We start from the raw sequence: 18,347 nt of genomic DNA, 5'->3' as shown, positions 1-18,347 counted from the left end.
TATTATTATTATTATTATTATTATTATTATTACTGCACATCACACAAATTAAAACCTCCTCTGCTAAACCTGAAAGCAGTGGTTTTAGGTGTCATTAAATGTTCCTTCAGTTCTTAATCAAATCACTTGAGCACATTATTTCAGGAAATACTACCTCTGACCTACTGACTACTACTTAACAAGCAACGCTTTTGAACAAGTAGGTCTACCTCGGCTCTCACAGCCAATACCTCTTTTTAGGAGCTGGGAGACCTACTTGCGAATGACAGCCCTGTCCATTCCTGCAGTCCTCAAATTAAAACAACAACGACAATACATTACTACTATTACTACCCGTTCGGGCCTTTTATAGGTATGAGGACTATTAGCTTGGAGCGGAAAAATGCAAAATAAACTCATCTTTGCTCAAGCAGAAAATAATCCTCTTTGCCACTCAAAGTTCTCAAAATATTTGCCCTTGAAAATACATTTAAGTAGATTTATTTTTTACATAACAATTGTATCATTCATAGCCCTCTTCCAAAGCATAATTCACACTTTATGGAATTTTTGAATGGATCAAAATGGTTCTCCAAAACTAACAGGTATTATTTTTATACAAACGTAGGAAGTTACAGAAGTTACCATCAAGTGCTACTGTCTTGCTACAAGTTGAAGGTAGATCTGCTGGCATATTCACTTAACATTTAATATCAAAATGCCCAGAATTCTAATGATTTCTCTCTTCTTCCCCTTAGTAATAATTACAGGGTAAGAAGTTAAGCTCAAATCCATTTCCTTTTCTTTCTGATGCAATATATTTTATCTACATCACAGTAACCTTTAATTAATATATTATGTTAAAATTCTCATATTTCTATATTTAAAATTATATTACTTTTCTCAATTAAAAATATTCAGGGTTTGATTTTAGTACCCTACAATGGACTAAAGAGGACTAGTAAATAATGTTCCCTTGATTTAAAATTAGAAAAAAGCAGGTGACTCTAAATGTTGGGTCAGTAAAATACTTAATCTTAATATATTTATATTCTTTTCCAATAGTCAGTAATAATTTCCAGGGAATACAGTAATTTTCAAAATCCACCTATTTAAATTAAATACGTGAAAGGTTTATTTTCATTAAAAAGAATGAATAAAATTTTCAACCTAAGTTTAGTTTTCACGTCTGGACATAACTGTCTTGTTCTTTAACCATGGTATGTGTTCTTTTTTGTAATCCAGTTTATTTTAGCATTTCAACACATACTGAATGAAAATATTACCATCTTTATGTAACTTTACTAACAACTGTCACCCCAATAAACTTTAATTTAAAAAAAAGTAAAAAGAAAACATTACCATTTTTACAGAATTTCTCAAATTCACCCTCTTTTCCAGAATATAGTATTACTCTTCTTAAAAGACAGATAAAACAAATCCTTAAAAAAAAAAAAAAAGAAAGAAAAGAAAAATTTGGGTTTTAACACTAGTAAAAAAAAAAAAAATCCAAAACCTAACCAAAGGAAGTCACAACAAGCATTCTATAATATAAACAGACAGTATCCACATAGTTTATTTCTCACAGTTCTCCTGACAAATGAATATTATTCAAGAACATACTGTATACACAGATAAGAAGAAACATACAAAATGTTTTAAATGATGCACAACAAAATCCAGCAGTATAAAAGAATGCATGTGAACTCTTGCTCACTGCGCAGACTAAATTTAATCACTTGTTTAAATAGTAATAAAAATACAATCTTTTATGGATCTTGTGCAGACTACAAAAGAGGGAAATTATTACCATATATATATGATTTTTATATTAGGCAGTTTTCTTTGATGAGTTGCACTGACAACTCCAAATACAGAGGCAGAAGGCTGTGTATTTTAAAGGAATTAATGTTGTGAATTAGAGACCTTACACAGTTACTACCACTGGCACTTTTCACCATAGTTTGTACACATCACATGATCATCTTATATAACATTACATTTAAAAAATATATCTGAGTGACAATTGTATAACATTCACACACCATGAGCTGGTTAAGGAAGCAATGCCCCCGCTGCCTCCTGTAGTGCTTTGTGTTGGGAACAAGAACAGTTCATTGTGGTTAAAAGAAATTAGACATCAATATGGTTAAGCAGCTCCAATTTACTAAAGGCCACCAGTGGCCACCACGGGGACAGTGAGTTCTTTTAAAGTGTATATTCTAGAAGCAAACACCATCATTGGTTAAAACTTTGTCTAAAGAAGTCAGTTTCTGTGCTGAAAACTATTTTCACAAAACTGAAAGCTACTAAACTGTTTTAATATAAATACTTTGTCTTCTCATTATCATATTTATGATCAAGTTCTTTGAAGCCTTTGGAATTTACTCTCTCTTTAATGTGTGCTCTCGTTTCCATTTCACCGATCACCACCTGAAAAACTGGAACGTTGGTGATGAGCAATTCCCCCAGGAAACCCTTTGCTCACCAGGAATGCGCAGCTGCCGACAGTGGTCTAAGCCGCAACAGTGCAGAGCTGGACTTGACGAGAACACTCGGGAAGCTGTCATGCTATGAGTGTCATTTCAGGGAAAGCAGAGAATCTTTCCAAACTGCACATCACTCACAATGATACCATTGCTATGTGTTGAAGAGGACTAGGATACGATGCTCTCTTCCATGTCATCTGTTTGCTGGAAAGTAGTTTGGGTCAAGGTAATTATAACTGGTGCCCTGGGACACACAGTAGTCTCTGTCTAAAAATGTCTCTGACCTATAAACAGGTTCTAATTGGTGATCTTCCTTGTGAATATCTGTTTCATGTAGACTGCAAAGAGAAAACACACACACAAACACCTTATTACATGGCTGGCACTGGATGCACTTTGGCCTAGATATTACAAAACTTTCTCACAGCTCAACCTGTTTAAATCCATTAATCTATCAAAATCCCTAATGGAAAGTTACTCGAGACATACAATGATTAAGGAAAATTCCTTAACTGCCTAGAACAACAAAATTTAATTCACGCAATGTGATTTTCTAAGTAATTTGGAAATCAAATCCACTAGTGGCTGAGAAATTATTCACTTGTCAAAATTTAAGATCTACAATGAAGAAACGCTTACCAGTCTGAACAAGAATCACAAAAATCCAAAGACATTTCTGGAGGACAATCCTGGCAATGCCACCGAACCCCCTGGATAGGTTCTATGCCACAGTTATCACACTAGGGAAGAGAGAAGAAGTATTAAGCTGTATTGTTCCCAAACCTTTGTTTTTTCCCGCTGGAAAACACATGATGTGTGTACACTGATACCCCTTCCTCTCTTTCCCCACGCACTACACAGTGACCTAACACAAAAATGGTTCTAAGTTAGGTACAACTTCTAGCAAACTAGCTGAAAATTCCATCCATTCAAGATCAAGCTACATGTGGGTGAGAGGGACATTAGAAGATGCTTTATTTTTAAAAATTTTAAGAAAATCATCTACAAGGTTGGGCATTTGATTATTAGTAACTATTTACTGAAAGGTACCTCACACACCAGTGTACAATGACTGTGACTGAGAACCACTGACTTAATACCATAGTTAAAACTATCCAAACATGTTACAAAACTATTTAACAGGCTACTGTACCTAACATAAACCCAGGTGCACACAAAATCCTTTCTGAACTTTTACCTTACTTAATTACTCTCCAAAGCCTGAAGCCTCCTAATAACCAATGCCCATGATGAAGAAAAGACAGATCTAGCTTTTCCTCAGTGTGGTGGCATTTTGGTAGCCCTCAATGTATTCTGTGCAATTCTGGAAATCAAAGCAAACCTCATTTTTGGTTTCTTTGATCATCAAGCCAACTAGAATGGCTGACAGACTGGCCAACAAGCCACAGCTGGGTCTTGTAGTAAAACTATGAGAAGTGAAGAGAGTTTCCTCTTGAAAGGCCACAGCTGTCAATTAGGAAAATCTCTAATAGAAAAGAAGGGTCACTGAAAGATCAAGAGGAAAAAATCATTTAATATATTCTGCCTAATGACTACGCCAGAAAACCAGAGGTATAAAAATTTTGTTTTAAATTTCAATTTATCAGTCACAGCACACATCTGTATTTTTATGTATACCACTACCAGCAAATCTATAGTTCATTATTACTTCCTCCAATCACGTAAAATACAGTCGATTCTAATCCTAAAGCGTTCTCAAATCTGTCAATCTCTATTTCCACAGCCAAATTCAGGACATTCTCATCCTTTGCGTAAATTACCAAACAAATCTCTAACCCAGTCTCCCTGCTTCCAGCTTGCTTTCTTCCTTTCCATCTGCATACTAAGGCCAGAATAATCTTTTTCTCCTTTCCTTAGTTTTTTTCAATTACATAAATAACATACATGATTATTGTTTAAAAAAAATTAGCAACATGGTAGTCAGAAAATAAGATTATCTACTCTAAACCCACTGCCTTCCTAAAGGTTAAATACTAACAGTTTAAGAACGATATTTCTGAAATGCAAATTTCATGTTATTCTCTGCTTAAAACCCCCAGTCTTTTAGGACGGTATAAACTCCTTAGCAAAATTTCCAAGGCACCTCAATAGCCTCTCACTACTCTGCAGTAAGCACTCTACTCAGACTCAACTATTTTACTTATTTAATTTCTCTAATTCCTTATGAGGTAAAAACAGAATAAGGGTAAGAACTGAGTCTGTCTTGTTTACTTTGGAATCCCTAGCACTTAGCAAGTACCTGAACATAATGGGTATTTGAATAAATGTATTTCTACTAGCCTCTCAAAAAATAGGAGAGATAATTGAATCTGAAAGGGAAAAACATTTTTCTGATCCATGAACAACAGCAACAAAAAGAGAAATAGCTCCCGGGATAAATAAATAAAGAAAATGTGACACACACACACACACACACACACACACACACAAAATGGAGCATTATGAAATCCTGCCATTTGGGACAACATGGATGAACCTAGAGGACACTATGTAAATTGAAATAAGCCCAACACAGAAAGACACATGCTGTATGATTTCACTTATAGGCAGAATCGAAAAATGTCAAACTCAGACAAGCAGAGAGAATGGTGGTTGCCAGGGGCTGGGGGATAGGAGAAGTTGGTCAAAGTGTACAAACTTTCAATTATAACATACATAAGCTCCAGAGATCTAATGTAAAGCACGGTGATTACAGTAAATTTTCAAGTATGCGAAACTTGAAATTTGCTGAGAGTATACCTTAAGTGTTCTCACCACACACACAAAAAATGGTAACTATGTGAGGTGATTTTTTTTTGACATGTTAACTATATACAATTTTTATTTGTCAATTATGTCTCAGTAAAGCTGGGAGACAGAAATACAGCTAGATAACAACTTTTCATCTCATATTTTACCTCAAAGTATAAGATACCTGCCTGTGTGTTTGTCTTCTCTCTCCTGAATCAAACCTCTTCACATCAGTAATCGTGGCACACTACTTTGTATAAATACACAGGACGAGAGATAAACATACTCTTACCCGTATGCTTGGAAGCTGTGGAATTTAAAGCTCCAAAATCACCTTAAATATCTCTTATCACACTTTCAAAAATTAAATAAATAGTAAGATTAAGTAGAATTTACCTTGAAGCCCACGTGTTGTACAAATCCACTTTCAGCTTGCATTTGCTGAAGTTTCTGCTTCTTCAACTTTTTAAACTGTAATAGTTCCTTATATTCAGGTAAATTCCTATACATGATAGGAATACTCTCTTCATCCTATTGAAATGAAGAAAACACAAAACAGAAGTTTAGTTTGATAATTAAAATGAACAAATCTAAGAAATAGTGATATAGAATATTTTTGTATCGACAAGGCATTTTTCACTTTTAAGATATATTATAAAGCTCACAGAAAATTAGCACGATCAGCAATATTTCAGACGGATACTTTTGGAGGGCTTCTTAATGCAATAGTAATGCTGAACTGTAGTAGGCTACCTCATAATGGAAGCACCAGGAGAATAGGCACGACTCCACCTCTGTCATACACTAATGCAGACTCACCCCCATGCTGACACCTTCATGGCTTCTGGAAAAACTCTTTATAATCTACTTCTCCCTGATCTGCAGGAAGTTCCTCTTCTCCAGTCTAACAGATTTTTATGCTTCCTCAGGTAAATATGACATTTTCTTAACAACAAGCAAATCAATCTCTGCTTTGTTTTCTGCTCTGTACTCATAATGATCCAGGGAGTACATTCCTTTCTTACTCAAGGGGATGAAATAAGTTATAAAGATGATTATTTAGAACAGAATACAAAATAAATGAATAACAAAAATTATATAAATGTAATTATATGTATAATTATATAAATGAATAATTTTATAAATTATATAAAATTATATAAATGAATAACAAAAATTATATAAACGAAGTTGAAATTGACAGATGAAACATTAACTGCTTCCTATTCTTCCAATTTATTTGTGCTCTGTCACCCAGAATCCATTTCTTTCCTTTGCTACCTCATGACTGATCCCTGGTCACAAATTTCCACATCACTCTTAACAGCATCCCCAATTCACTTACCCTTAGTTCTATCAATTCCCAATCCTGGACAACACACCCTTGCCCCCCACATCCCTCCTGCTCTCCACAGTAGCTATTATTAACTACTATGTTTATTTTAACTCAAAAAAACTGACACTTATAGAAATTAGAACATTTGCCCAAGGTCACATAGTTAATTAGTTGTGAAGTCCAATGATTTGAACCCAGATTTGTCTGACTCTTTAACTCTTTACATTCAGCAGCCCAAAGCTTAAATCAAAGAGTTAGCCTCAATTTTTCACTGTCTTGTATCTAATCCAACAAATTCTGTCACTACTTAATACTTCCTAATATTGCTCTCAAATAGGTCCTCTGCAGTATCCTTTCTTCTCTCCTCTGCTCCCACCCTTACTTAAAATCTCCCACTGTCTACAGCATCCGGTCCAAAGTCCTCAGTTGGATAAAAGAATTTTTACAATCTCACACTTTGCCTCCCTATCTCCCACCATCTTTCATTCGTTTCAAATTCTTGTCAATGAAAGGTACTAAATAACAGTTACTGCCTTCCTATATCACCACTAAGAAAGACAATACAAGTAATCTAATAAACAATAACACTAATAAATACGATGTGAACTAAATAATTAAATATCATTTCCCCAAAAATAAGACCTAGACGAACAATCAGCTCTAATGCGTCTTTTGGAGCAAAAATTAATATAAGACCCGGTCTTATTTTACTATAATATAAGATCTGGTATAATATAATATAATTATATGTTATATTATATTGCATTACATATATGATATGATATGATATGATATGATATGATATGATATGATATGATATGATATGATATATTATATTATACTCGGTCTTATAGTAAAATAAGACTGGGTCTTATACTAATTTGTGCTCCAAAAGACGCATTAAAGCTGTTTGTCTGGCTAAGTCTTATTTTCAGGGAAACATGGTAACACAGTAAAAAAATTTATAGTGAAATTTACTAAATTCAGATATTTTAAGCAATACAAAGCACAAACTCTGCTAAATTTTTAAATTTACATTTTAAGTCTAAGGATATTATTAAATTTGGTCAAGACTAAGATTAAGAAAAGTTAAATTACCTCACACCCATTAGGGTGGTTATTATCAAAAGAAAAAAAAAACTAAATAAGTGTTGGCAAGGATGTAGGGAAATGGAAACCCTTGTGCACTCTTGGTAAGAATGTAAAATAGTGCAGTCAGTATGGAAAACAGGATGTTGGTTCCTTAAAATTGAATATAGAATTTCCACATGACCCAGCAATTCCACTTATGGGTATATATCCAAAACAACCGAAAGCAGGAACTCAAACAGGTATTTATATACTCATGTTTATAGCAGCATTCACATTAGCCCAAAGGTGGAAGCAACGCAAGTGTCCACTGACATATGAATGGATAAACAAAATGTGGTGTGTATATACGATGGAATATTATTCAGCCTTAAAAAGGAAGATTATGACACGTTACTAGATATATGAACCTTGGAAAGATATTCTAAGTGATATAAGCCAATCACGGAAGGACAAAAACTATATGATTTCACCTCTTTGACATACCTAGAATAGTCAAATTCATAGAGACATAAAGTAGAATGGCAGTTGCCAGGGACTAAAAGGAGGAAATGGGGAGATGTTGTTTAATGGATGTAGAGTTTCAGTTTTGCAAGGTGTGAGAGTTCTGAAGAACAAATCTTCCGTCTGTGAAACTGCCTAACTTATAAATTCAACTTTATCATAGGTATGTATGTACAGAAAAAACAAGTATATATATAGAATTTGGTACTATCCGTGGTTTCAGGCACCCACTGAAGGTCTTGGAATACATCCTTTATATGTTTTACTTTATAGACTATTCTATCAAATAAATGAAGAAATGAAAGAATATCACTGTTTTATAACATCTAATGTATTAATGGGCCTACGCAATGATCAATGGATGCTATATCAAAAAAAAAGAGAGATGACCAGACTGATGAAAAGAACACAAAAAATAGTCCTGTCCACCCTAACAAACAAACAAATCTGAATGTGATCAATTATCTAGACCTACTATTAATTTACAGGAAATTCAGGAAACAGAGAAACAGGTTAAATGACACCAAGGAGATGCAAACAATAAAATCCACACAGTGGTAAATTCTATAAGACAAATGACCCAGGTTTTTTGCTTTCTTAAAAATAGTAATTATATATTTACCTAGTATGTACCCCAAATGAAAGCATTCTGAAAAGATATATTCAGTAGTAGTACCAATGGTTAACTTGGGGTAATTTAAAGTTTGTTTTTTTGTTGCTTTCAAAATTTTGTTTTTACTAATCCTCATTTTTTTATTATTAGTTTCAGGTGTACAAAACAATGTAATAGTTAAGACATTTACCTCCCTCACAAAGTGATAACCCCTCTCCCCCAATCTACTACCCCTCTGACATCGTATACAGCTGTTACAGTTCCACTGAGTCTACTCCTTACGCTGTACTCTACATCCTGTGACTATATGTAGATAAAATTATAGCTGACATTCATTATTATTCAGCTTCAGCTTCAGGTGTACCGTGCAGTGGTCAGGCATCTACACCGTCCGTGAAGTCATCTCCCTAATAAGACAAGTGTCCATCGGACACCCTACAAAATCTTTCAATTATTGATTATATTCCCCAATCTGTCTTTCGTATCCCCGTGGCACATTTGTGCTCACTTAAGATGGTGTTTTCTAATCCCCTCATCTTCTTCTTCATCCTGACCCCCTCCCATCTAGCAACCCTCAGTTTTTTCTCTATCTCTGAGACTGATTAATTTCTTCATTTATTCTATTCTTTAGATTCCACATATAAGCGAGATCATATGGTATTTGTCTTTCTCCATCTGACTTATTTCACTTAGCATAATCTTCTCTGGGTCCATCCATATCGTTGCAAATGGTAAGATTTCATTCTTCTTTATGGCCAAGTAATACTCCATTGCATAAATAAGAAACCACAGTTTCTTATTCCAGTCATCTACCGACTGACCCAGTTTTTTAACAGCAACAAAAAAAGGAAGGAGGGAGGGAAAGAAGGAAGCAGAACATCTATTTCAATTTATGACTGGGAAAATGTGGATTGCATATTTGATTATATAAAGAATTACCTTTTATAAATATGATAATTATATTATGTAATGTCTGGGACTTGCTCCAAAATAATCTGACAAAGTTGGGGTGGGTAGGAAGCATAGAAGAAAACAAGGTTGCCATAAATGGGTAACTGTTGAAGTTGGATGTTGGGTGCATATGGGTTTATTATACTATTCTCTCTATTTTTATATATGTTTGAAAATTTCTCAATAAATTTTTTTTAAAACATATTATTAAAAAACCCATAAATTTGACTTGTTAATATAAAGACATGAAACCAACATTCTCTGAAGAGTAGGAATAACTAGAAAATCCTGGTGCTCTCATAATGTACCCTAATCTGTATACTACATTGATAAGTCTACATATATAGAATAAACAGGTAACTTACTGATGCCTCCTCAATAGCACTGTTCATGTGACTATGAAAACAAGATCGGTCATCATCTTCATCCATGTACACTGGTGGTTCGTGGGAAGTCATGAAAGTGGAAGGTTTAAAGAGATGCTTATTAAGGGGGTGCTGGCGTCTGCTTGTTGAAGACTAAGTGAGAAAACAAATTTTCAATTGAACAGTAGAAAAACATTAAAAGATCAAGAAGATAAAAATATAATGTTATCTCCTGCAAGTCTATCTATTAGAAGGATTTCACCTCTATCTGTCAGCATACTCTTATGAGGCTATTTTTAAAGTACAACTAGCGTTAAAAGAAAAAAATGTACGGGAAATACCCCAAAAACAATACAATAGACCATATGCTCATTAGCTTACATTTGTTATGAACAGCATTTATCATACTCTTGGCATTCAAATACTGCACTGCTATTATAGTCATCTTATAGAAGATCTGGAGAAGATGAAGTAGTCTAAGCCAGATATAAAACTATCAAGTAAAAGGAAGATTTCCACAACAAGATGAATGTTTGAAAATAGTACCTAACACTGATTGATTGCTTATTCTATGGCAATGTCATTTAATCCTCACAACATTCCTATAAAGTAGTTATTATCACCTTTAATCTAAAGATGAAGAAATGGAGGCATGGGGAGGTTACGTTTCTTGTTCAGGGAGCTGCAGTGAGGTGGTGGCAGGACCAGTATTACACAGTAGGCCCGTGCGGTGCCAAAGCCCTCACTCTCAGCCTCTGTGCAGACTGACTGCCTCTCTGCGTCGACAGCACAGCCACAAAGAACAACCTCAGCTACTTGGAGAACCAGTGTTTTATCTGTTTCAAAATTCAAACTCTAACCATGGCCAAGGCCTCATTGTGTCTACGGCTGGCTAGATCTCTACAGTCAAAATGTCTGTTAGCTTAAATTTCAGTGCACTGGAAGGAAGGAACACATTTAGGCTTGAAGTGTTCCTTTTATCATCATCATCTACTCTTAGTGTTGAAAATGTAAGGTGCACAACACATCTCAAGTTAACTTAGAAACTAACCATAAAAATTAGAGCTATTAAGTTGAACGCTGGTTATCAATATTCCAGCACTTCAAAGTTACAGGATGAATTCCACATACCTAAAAGAGATAATGCTGTATTTGTGGGAAAACAAAGTCCAAAATATTTAAAGTAATTGACAAATTAAAACAAGCATCCAAAGATTGGTAAAACGAGTAAAAAACAAAGCTTGTAAAACATGGAATTTACAGACAATATTTTTAATGTAAAATAGTTAGCTTCAATAAGGAAGGGTAACAGCACAAAGACATACTTTTAGCTTCTCTTTATGTGAAGGATAGCAGAAGTGGAGAAGTACCAGGATGATTTACTAAAATGAAAAAAGGCCAATTATGTGCTTTACTTTTTTGCAATTAAAGCAGAAAACTGGCTACAATTTGTTGCAGTGTTCTCTGTAGGAAGGGGACCAACAGAGAATAGTGGAAATGACTTGGGATCATAATCAGAGGATCAGTGGTTCCTGGACTTACTAGGTATGTGACTAGACAATTTACTCAACATATTTTAAGGCCTACTTTTCTCATCTATAAAGTGACTGCAGAACAGTACCTGGCCCAAAGCATTCAATAGTAAGAAATAAGTGAAGATGATAATATTACTTACACTTCTAGAATTATAGTGAGGATTAAATAAAGTATCTTAACAAACATTTCTAGGATTTATGTAGCATATCTAAAAAAGACACTAATTATATCTTCACAAAGGACTTTCTTATATGCATTCAATCTAAAATCTGTAGTAGTACTCATTCACATAAAATTAACCCACTCCTAAGAAAACAAACATCATTAAAGCCCACTGAATTTCACTGAGTAGCAATAATGGAATCCTACCCTATGTTTACACCCAATATAACAAAATGCTTCAAGTTGAATTTTAAAAATAAAATAATTCTGTTCTGATAAACATATTACAATTTCACACACAGCAGTTCTGACTTTGATGAGTTTAATCTAAGACCTATTTTCATCTTTTTTTTTTTTTTTTTTTTTTTTTTACCTTTTTGGAGTATATATATAAGTTTGGTGTTCTGCCTGGGACTGGAATGCCAGCTTTAGTTAGTTTTATGAAATACTTCTGCACTCGGCTGGCAACCTAAGGAAACACGACAACCCTTTTAACATAATATCAAGACATGCAATACCTGAATACTTTTCTTACTGCACCATGTTGAAATGTATAAATCTAAGTGTGTATGTTTTCCACTAGAATATAAGTCTCCTGAAAGCAGGTAAGGCAGGTCCCGAGGAACTGTCAAATTCAGGGTTCACTGCTAAATATTCTAGAGTTATTCATTCTATCTCACACCCTTATTTATTCCTTTTCTACTGATCTTTCCCACGAGCATACACGTGTAGAATACTAGTTTTTAAAAATTAAAATGTATGTGTATCTAAAAGAATGCTAATAATTTAAAATTTATCATAAATCTAGAAATTTAAACTGCCACCAAGGACATACTTTAAATTCTAGACAAAAAATATAAAGTCATTAAAATAAAATTGTTTGATTCCAAAGCTAAATACATATTTTCAACTTAATGAGTGCTTGCACTTGTAACATAAAAACCCAACTATTAATATCGATGGAAATGTTAAGGAGAAAACTGCTAGATTTTTTTTTTTTTTTAGAGAGACAACCAGAACTAATGACTAAGGCAATGTCACAAATATATTAGCACAATCTAACCAAAAGTACATAACTGGAGCACTCATTAAGCATTCGAGAGACACTAAGTCCATTACATTTTTATTTTTTTAGTATTTAGTAATAATCCAAAGCAGAATTATCTCAAGTTGTCTGAAATCAACACAAAAACATACAACGCGAATATAAAAAAGACCTACATACTATGTAGCACTCTGTAGCTAAAAATGATGCTGATCTGCTGATGTCAGTTGCACTATTCTTCATAAAAAAAACTATCAAAAACATGCCAACAATATGTGGCCATCTCCTCAATTACCTGTTTTGCTGTCCTATTGCCCAGTTCATCAGCTATCTTCTGCCAGCGTCGAGATTCTACTTCTTCAGGAGGGTATTTCAGGAGTAGCTGTTCAAGCTTTTTCTAAGCCAAACCAAGACCAAATTTAAGAAAGTTCAATACTTAGTTTCTAAATATGTTTACATTCCATTTTAAATTATAATACTCCCTCCCTAACTTTGGTGGTTAGGTTCTAGAAATCCTCCTGGGAGAAAAAATTTCTAGTAAGCAACTTAAAAGATTTCCCAGAGAAAAATGAGATTAGAGAATAAACCTACAGAAGACCCTATAAAAATTTTCTATTCAATTCAGGGAAAAGACAGCACAAGAAAATTTAATTAACATTTTACACATGTTGGTGATTTCCACTTGACCATCTTCTTTTGCTAGACTACGGTTAGAGTTGCCCCTATACATTTGACAAAAATATATAAATTCATTTGGATTTAAACAGACCACTAAGAGGCTTTTCCCTCCTACGTGTGGTCCTCCATTCAAATATTTAATTTTAATATTCTGACCTGTTTCCTAAAATTTTCTACAAGTCCTAAAGATGCAGAATAATCTGCATGATTGAAATAAAGATTCTTAAGCTTTTAATAAACTCACTACAGCTGTGGGGTTAACCGTCCTATGAGACAGGGCTGTATCTCACATTTTACCCACAAACAATCCCAGCTGTATGCCGAAGTGTGACAGAACATTCTGACCGGACTCTGTTAGCTCTCCTCCACAATTAAAACAAGAATTAACTTTGAGGCACAGTTAGAGCTGGCCCCAGGTTTCTCTCTCTCCCCAAACTGCATTAAAAAGACTATTCCTTCCATTTCACTACCTTTTTCAATCCTCCTCCCAAAACCCAGGTTCCTTCTTTAAAAATCATCCCCAAACAGGATTTCATATATTCTCAAAATCCCAAATTCTTGAAGTGTGCAAAAAGGTATACAAAAGTAAGTTTAAATATTTTAAATTCATGGTTAAGAGGGATTACATACAAAAATATACAATTATAATACTGACTCTAAAGTTCATTTTTTAACTTTTTTTTAACCTACACAATATAGAAATATCCATTACCTGTTCTTCAACAGTCCACAATTGGTTAAATGTTTCAGGTTTGGTATCATCGCACAGACGCCCTCTTATCATCTGCATATAAAACAAGGCTTTTGTCAAAGAGAAAATAACAAAGACTACTCTTTGATACAGCCAAATAACATACAAGTGGTAGAATTTTTTACTAATTTCAAAATATTTTGGTAAATTTATTTTTAATGTGTATATTATGTTTTATTGTTTACAAAATGTTTTCACATTCCTCTGCTTCATTTGGTTTTATACTCCTAGCAATCCTGTGATACAGATGACAGCAACTTCATTTTAAAGAAAAGGAAATGTTCTCAAGGAAATGTTAGTTTTCCGTTTGGAACCCACATACCAACATATCTGTTGAGCTTCATCTAACTAACAGTGGCAAGGTCGGGACTCAAATCCTGGTTCCATTCCACTACACACAAAAAGCTCTTGTTTTTAGAATAACTACTGTCTGTCAGGCACTATACTAGGCATGTTATATGTATTATTCATTTAATCCTTACAACAACTCTATAATGTAGGTTAATATTAGTCACGTTATACAGGAAGAAATTGTAACTTGGAGACTTTAATGTAAATGACATCTGGAGTTCCCAAAGCCAGTAAGTGTTAGAGTTGGGATTCCAACCCAGGTTTCTGTTAACTTCAGTTTATGTCCTGGTTACCTTCAGTGAAAGACTGCTCGAATTTTAAGAATACAAATCAGCAAAGTGTTAAAATATTTCTACAATTCAAATTTTCCTACTCCAGCATTTTATACTGCTTACTTGAGGACGACTGTTTGAACCTTCTGGACCATCACTCAAAGGCAACATAGAGTACGAAAAGGACTCTCCATCCTTCTTAGGATCTGAAGGACTTTTTGGTCTAGCAGGTAACCCTACTAAAAAGAAGATCATGTATAGGATTATTAAAGCAAGACTTCGCCAAGTAGTTCTCTACTTAAATTCTTATTGTACAATTTCTTACCTTTATCAAAAACTAGCTTAACTCTCCTAGTATGTCTTTTACGATTTTTAAATTCTCTTTCAAAGTTTCCAAGGCTATTGGTATATTGGTCCCATACAATCTCGGGCAACTGAACAACTCTCTGTGGATATGGAAGCCCTATATCAGCCTGGAAAACAAAATAAAGTGACAGTCTAAATTTAATTCAAGAAATCGTCACCATAGCCAAATTTTCGGATGACTCCAAGTCCAAATAATCATTAACTGGGCCTTTCTACTTTAAATCCAGTATCTCATAAAGTTAAGATAATATAGTCTAAATATTAAATGGTAAAGACAATAGCAAGTAAAGGAATAATCAATTGAACAAAACAGAAATACTATATTTAGATCTCTAAAGTTAAACTAAATAGATATATTGTACTTTATCACTGACACACTTTAAACATAAAAAGCAAAGAAAGGTTTTTATGTCTAAGAGCATACAAATGTGACAGCAACAGATAAGACTTGACACAAATAATTCATTTCAAATGTACGCCCATGTTCATGACTTAGTCACAAAACAATAAATTGTTTTATGAATTTTTTTATGACACAATATATAACTCAACACATATAAAAAAATTATGACATCTTAATAATCACAACTACACCTTTAATTATTTGGACTTCAGTTACTTTACCAACCACCTTTAGAGAAGTCATTAGTAGTCATAATTATTAAAACCAGGTCATTTTGTGAACAATACCTTTTCATAGGGATTTGGGTTACAAAGATGAATGCATTTGTCAGTACTCACAGAGCAAACAATTAGGATTAGTGAATTTCACTGTATGTACATTTCACCTTAAAAAAGTTTTGAAAAGAATTTTAGTTAACTATATGCATTCTGAAGTGTTTTAGTATGAAGTTAGTCTCCAACTTTGAAATGCATCAAATTCATTCCATCTTGAAGTAAGACAGAATGATGGATAGAAGAAGTGATATATGATAAAACAAATAGGGTAAAATGATAATTGTAGAATCTAGGGAATATATGTGTGTTAACTACATAATACTTTCAAGTTTTCTATGTACGTAACATAATAAAATGTTAAGGGGAAAAAATCAGGTCATAAATTATGAAACTGTCAAGCAAAATCTACTTTGCGACACTGAATTCTTAAAAAAAATTTTTTTTTATTGGAGAATATTGGGGTACAGTGTGTTTCTCCAGGGCCCATCAGCTCCAAGTCGCTGTTCTTCAATCTAGTTGTGGAGGGTAGCTCACTGGCCCACGTGGGAATCAAACCGGCAATCATGCCACTCAGAGCTCGCGCTCCAACCAACTGAGCCATCCGGCCACCCCAAGAATTCTCAATTTTTATTTTGCTTATGACATATTACATTATCACCATTATCATCATAATAGTACATATAAATCTAAAGTTCAACGTTCGCAAAATTAGAGTGTCTTTTAAAGTAATGATAGTAATATCAAAGAAAGCTAATGTGCCATTTATGGCTAAACGAGCCAAAAATGTTCCCTGCATTCTATACACTAATACATACCACAAGTTTCCTCATTTTTAATGAGGAGTTTCTAGATGTCCACTAAAACAAACAGATTACATGTGAACAACTTAACTAATATGGTAAACCTAAAGAAGACAGGCAAATTAAGTATACATGAGTAAACAAAAAAATGAAAGAATCAAACTTCCGAAGTAAATCCTGTAGAAAAAAATTTTTTCTCCAAGGAACCTAAGTCTTTCATGGTTACTAAAGTATCTGATTTTTATGTACATCTGTACATTTTTGTAGAAATTCTTAACATGGTCAACATCACTTCTATTTCTGAGATAAAAGTGAACGAAATTCAATTCTAAACTAAACCTGGAAATGGAGAACCAGCAAATAACCAACTGCCCATAAATCTAGTAAATGTGCCTAACTGCATCTTTCTGCCTACCCAGGAACATGAATAAAATTAGGGTCAGTAAATTTTTTATTAATATTTACTTTTCTAACACCACCTGTTTTAGTTGGATCCATTGTCAGTAACCCTCGTAAGTACGATATCTTCTTGCGCCAGCAAACTGTTTAATAACTATAATGCAGAAATCAATAAACACTTAAGAGGGCCCACTATAAATAGGGAGGATATAATAGGGTTCTAGAAACTAAAAGTTTTAACACATCGATATGTGGATTCTACATCTATTATGATATTCAATGTTCTTAAAGCATGGAGAGAAAGGAATGTTTGCTAAGTAAATATTATAGCTAGAAAAATCCAAACAATAAATTAATACACCTAATGAAACAGAGTCTCTAGGGTTGTTCCCTCAACACATGGTAAACCATTTTTGTGATTCATTAAAAACTGGTAATTAACAACTACACTCAAGTTGCCAAACTATAGAGGTTAGGTTTCTGTTTTTTAGGGTGAAGTAGAGATTTCTTTTTCATGGTTTTTCAGTTTTATTCTTTTCACACAATGGTGATTAATATTATATCTCTGAAATTTAATGAACAATTAGTGGGTCCCTAATTCAGGACACATACTATGGCATAAATGCGCATTTAAATTATCTCCATATTCACACACCAAAAAAAGTCATTATAAAAACATTAATTACTTTCAAATGGTTTACTATTAAATATGAAAGTTCTGTTTTACGGAAAACAGAAAACTATGAAATTTTTACACTAAAATGAATGACATTTCAAATTAAGTAAAATTTATGCCTCACTTCCTCCTCATTGACTTGTTTTTATCACCATTGTTTTCTATGTTGAGAGTTACAAAAGTTAACTCCAAAATGAAGCCATTAATAAATCCTGAACTATTTTTTCTTTTAGCTTCACTAATCCTGAAGTCAGGAAAGGAGAAGAGGAAAAACACTCTAAGATGGGGAAGGCAACAGGAAACGATGATATAACTGGCTAGGGAACAGGACATCAAGTTCCTGTACGAACATTCAAATCAAGCTCCTAGCTATCATCACTGAGGTATATTTTACGTGTTTGGTGGGGGTAAAGGAAGGCAGGATCCTGCCTTCAGCAGTATGGTTAGTTATATAGAAGGAAAAAAATTTAAACATTTTAAAAAGCATATACCCATAGTAAAAAAAAAGTTATTACCAAATATAGCTCAATAAATCTTCTAAAGTGTTCAATATATA

At 33.7% G+C, this 18,347-nt stretch overlaps 1 protein-coding gene across 15 annotated transcripts in view; it reads right to left on the bottom strand.

The window, feature by feature from the left end:
• Positions 1-788: 788 nt before the first annotated feature.
• ZZZ3 (zinc finger ZZ-type containing 3) overlaps positions 789-18,347 on the bottom strand; it is an 88,958-nt gene continuing 71,399 nt past the window's right edge. For 9 of the 15 annotated variants that reach the window (XM_081056797.1, XM_081056810.1, XM_081056796.1 and 6 more), the window contains 9 exons: positions 15,198-15,345; positions 14,996-15,111; positions 14,211-14,282; positions 13,116-13,217; positions 12,149-12,244; positions 10,078-10,230; positions 5,616-5,750; positions 3,108-3,208; positions 1,001-2,806 (listed from right to left, as the gene is read on the bottom strand). In XM_081056797.1, the coding sequence (XP_080912923.1) occupies positions 2,662-2,806; positions 3,108-3,208; positions 5,616-5,750; positions 10,078-10,230; positions 12,149-12,244; positions 13,116-13,217; positions 14,211-14,282; positions 14,996-15,111; positions 15,198-15,345 (1,068 nt within the window). In that variant the 3' untranslated portion in view covers positions 1,001-2,661. Of the gene's footprint in view, positions 2,807-3,107; positions 3,209-5,615; positions 5,751-10,077; positions 10,231-12,148; positions 12,245-13,115; positions 13,218-14,210; positions 14,283-14,995; positions 15,112-15,197; positions 15,346-18,347 lie in introns of all 15 variants that reach the window. The other 6 variants (XM_081056799.1, XM_081056807.1, XM_081056802.1 and 3 more) reach the window with 2 other exon arrangements.

This window comes from Rhinolophus hipposideros, assembly GCF_964194185.1.
Source record: "Rhinolophus hipposideros genome assembly, chromosome: 8".
NCBI classification, from domain to species: Eukaryota; Metazoa; Chordata; class Mammalia; order Chiroptera; family Rhinolophidae; genus Rhinolophus; species Rhinolophus hipposideros.
The sequence above is the reverse complement of the archived record's forward strand: the minus strand, read 5'-3'. Positions and strand labels throughout refer to the sequence as shown.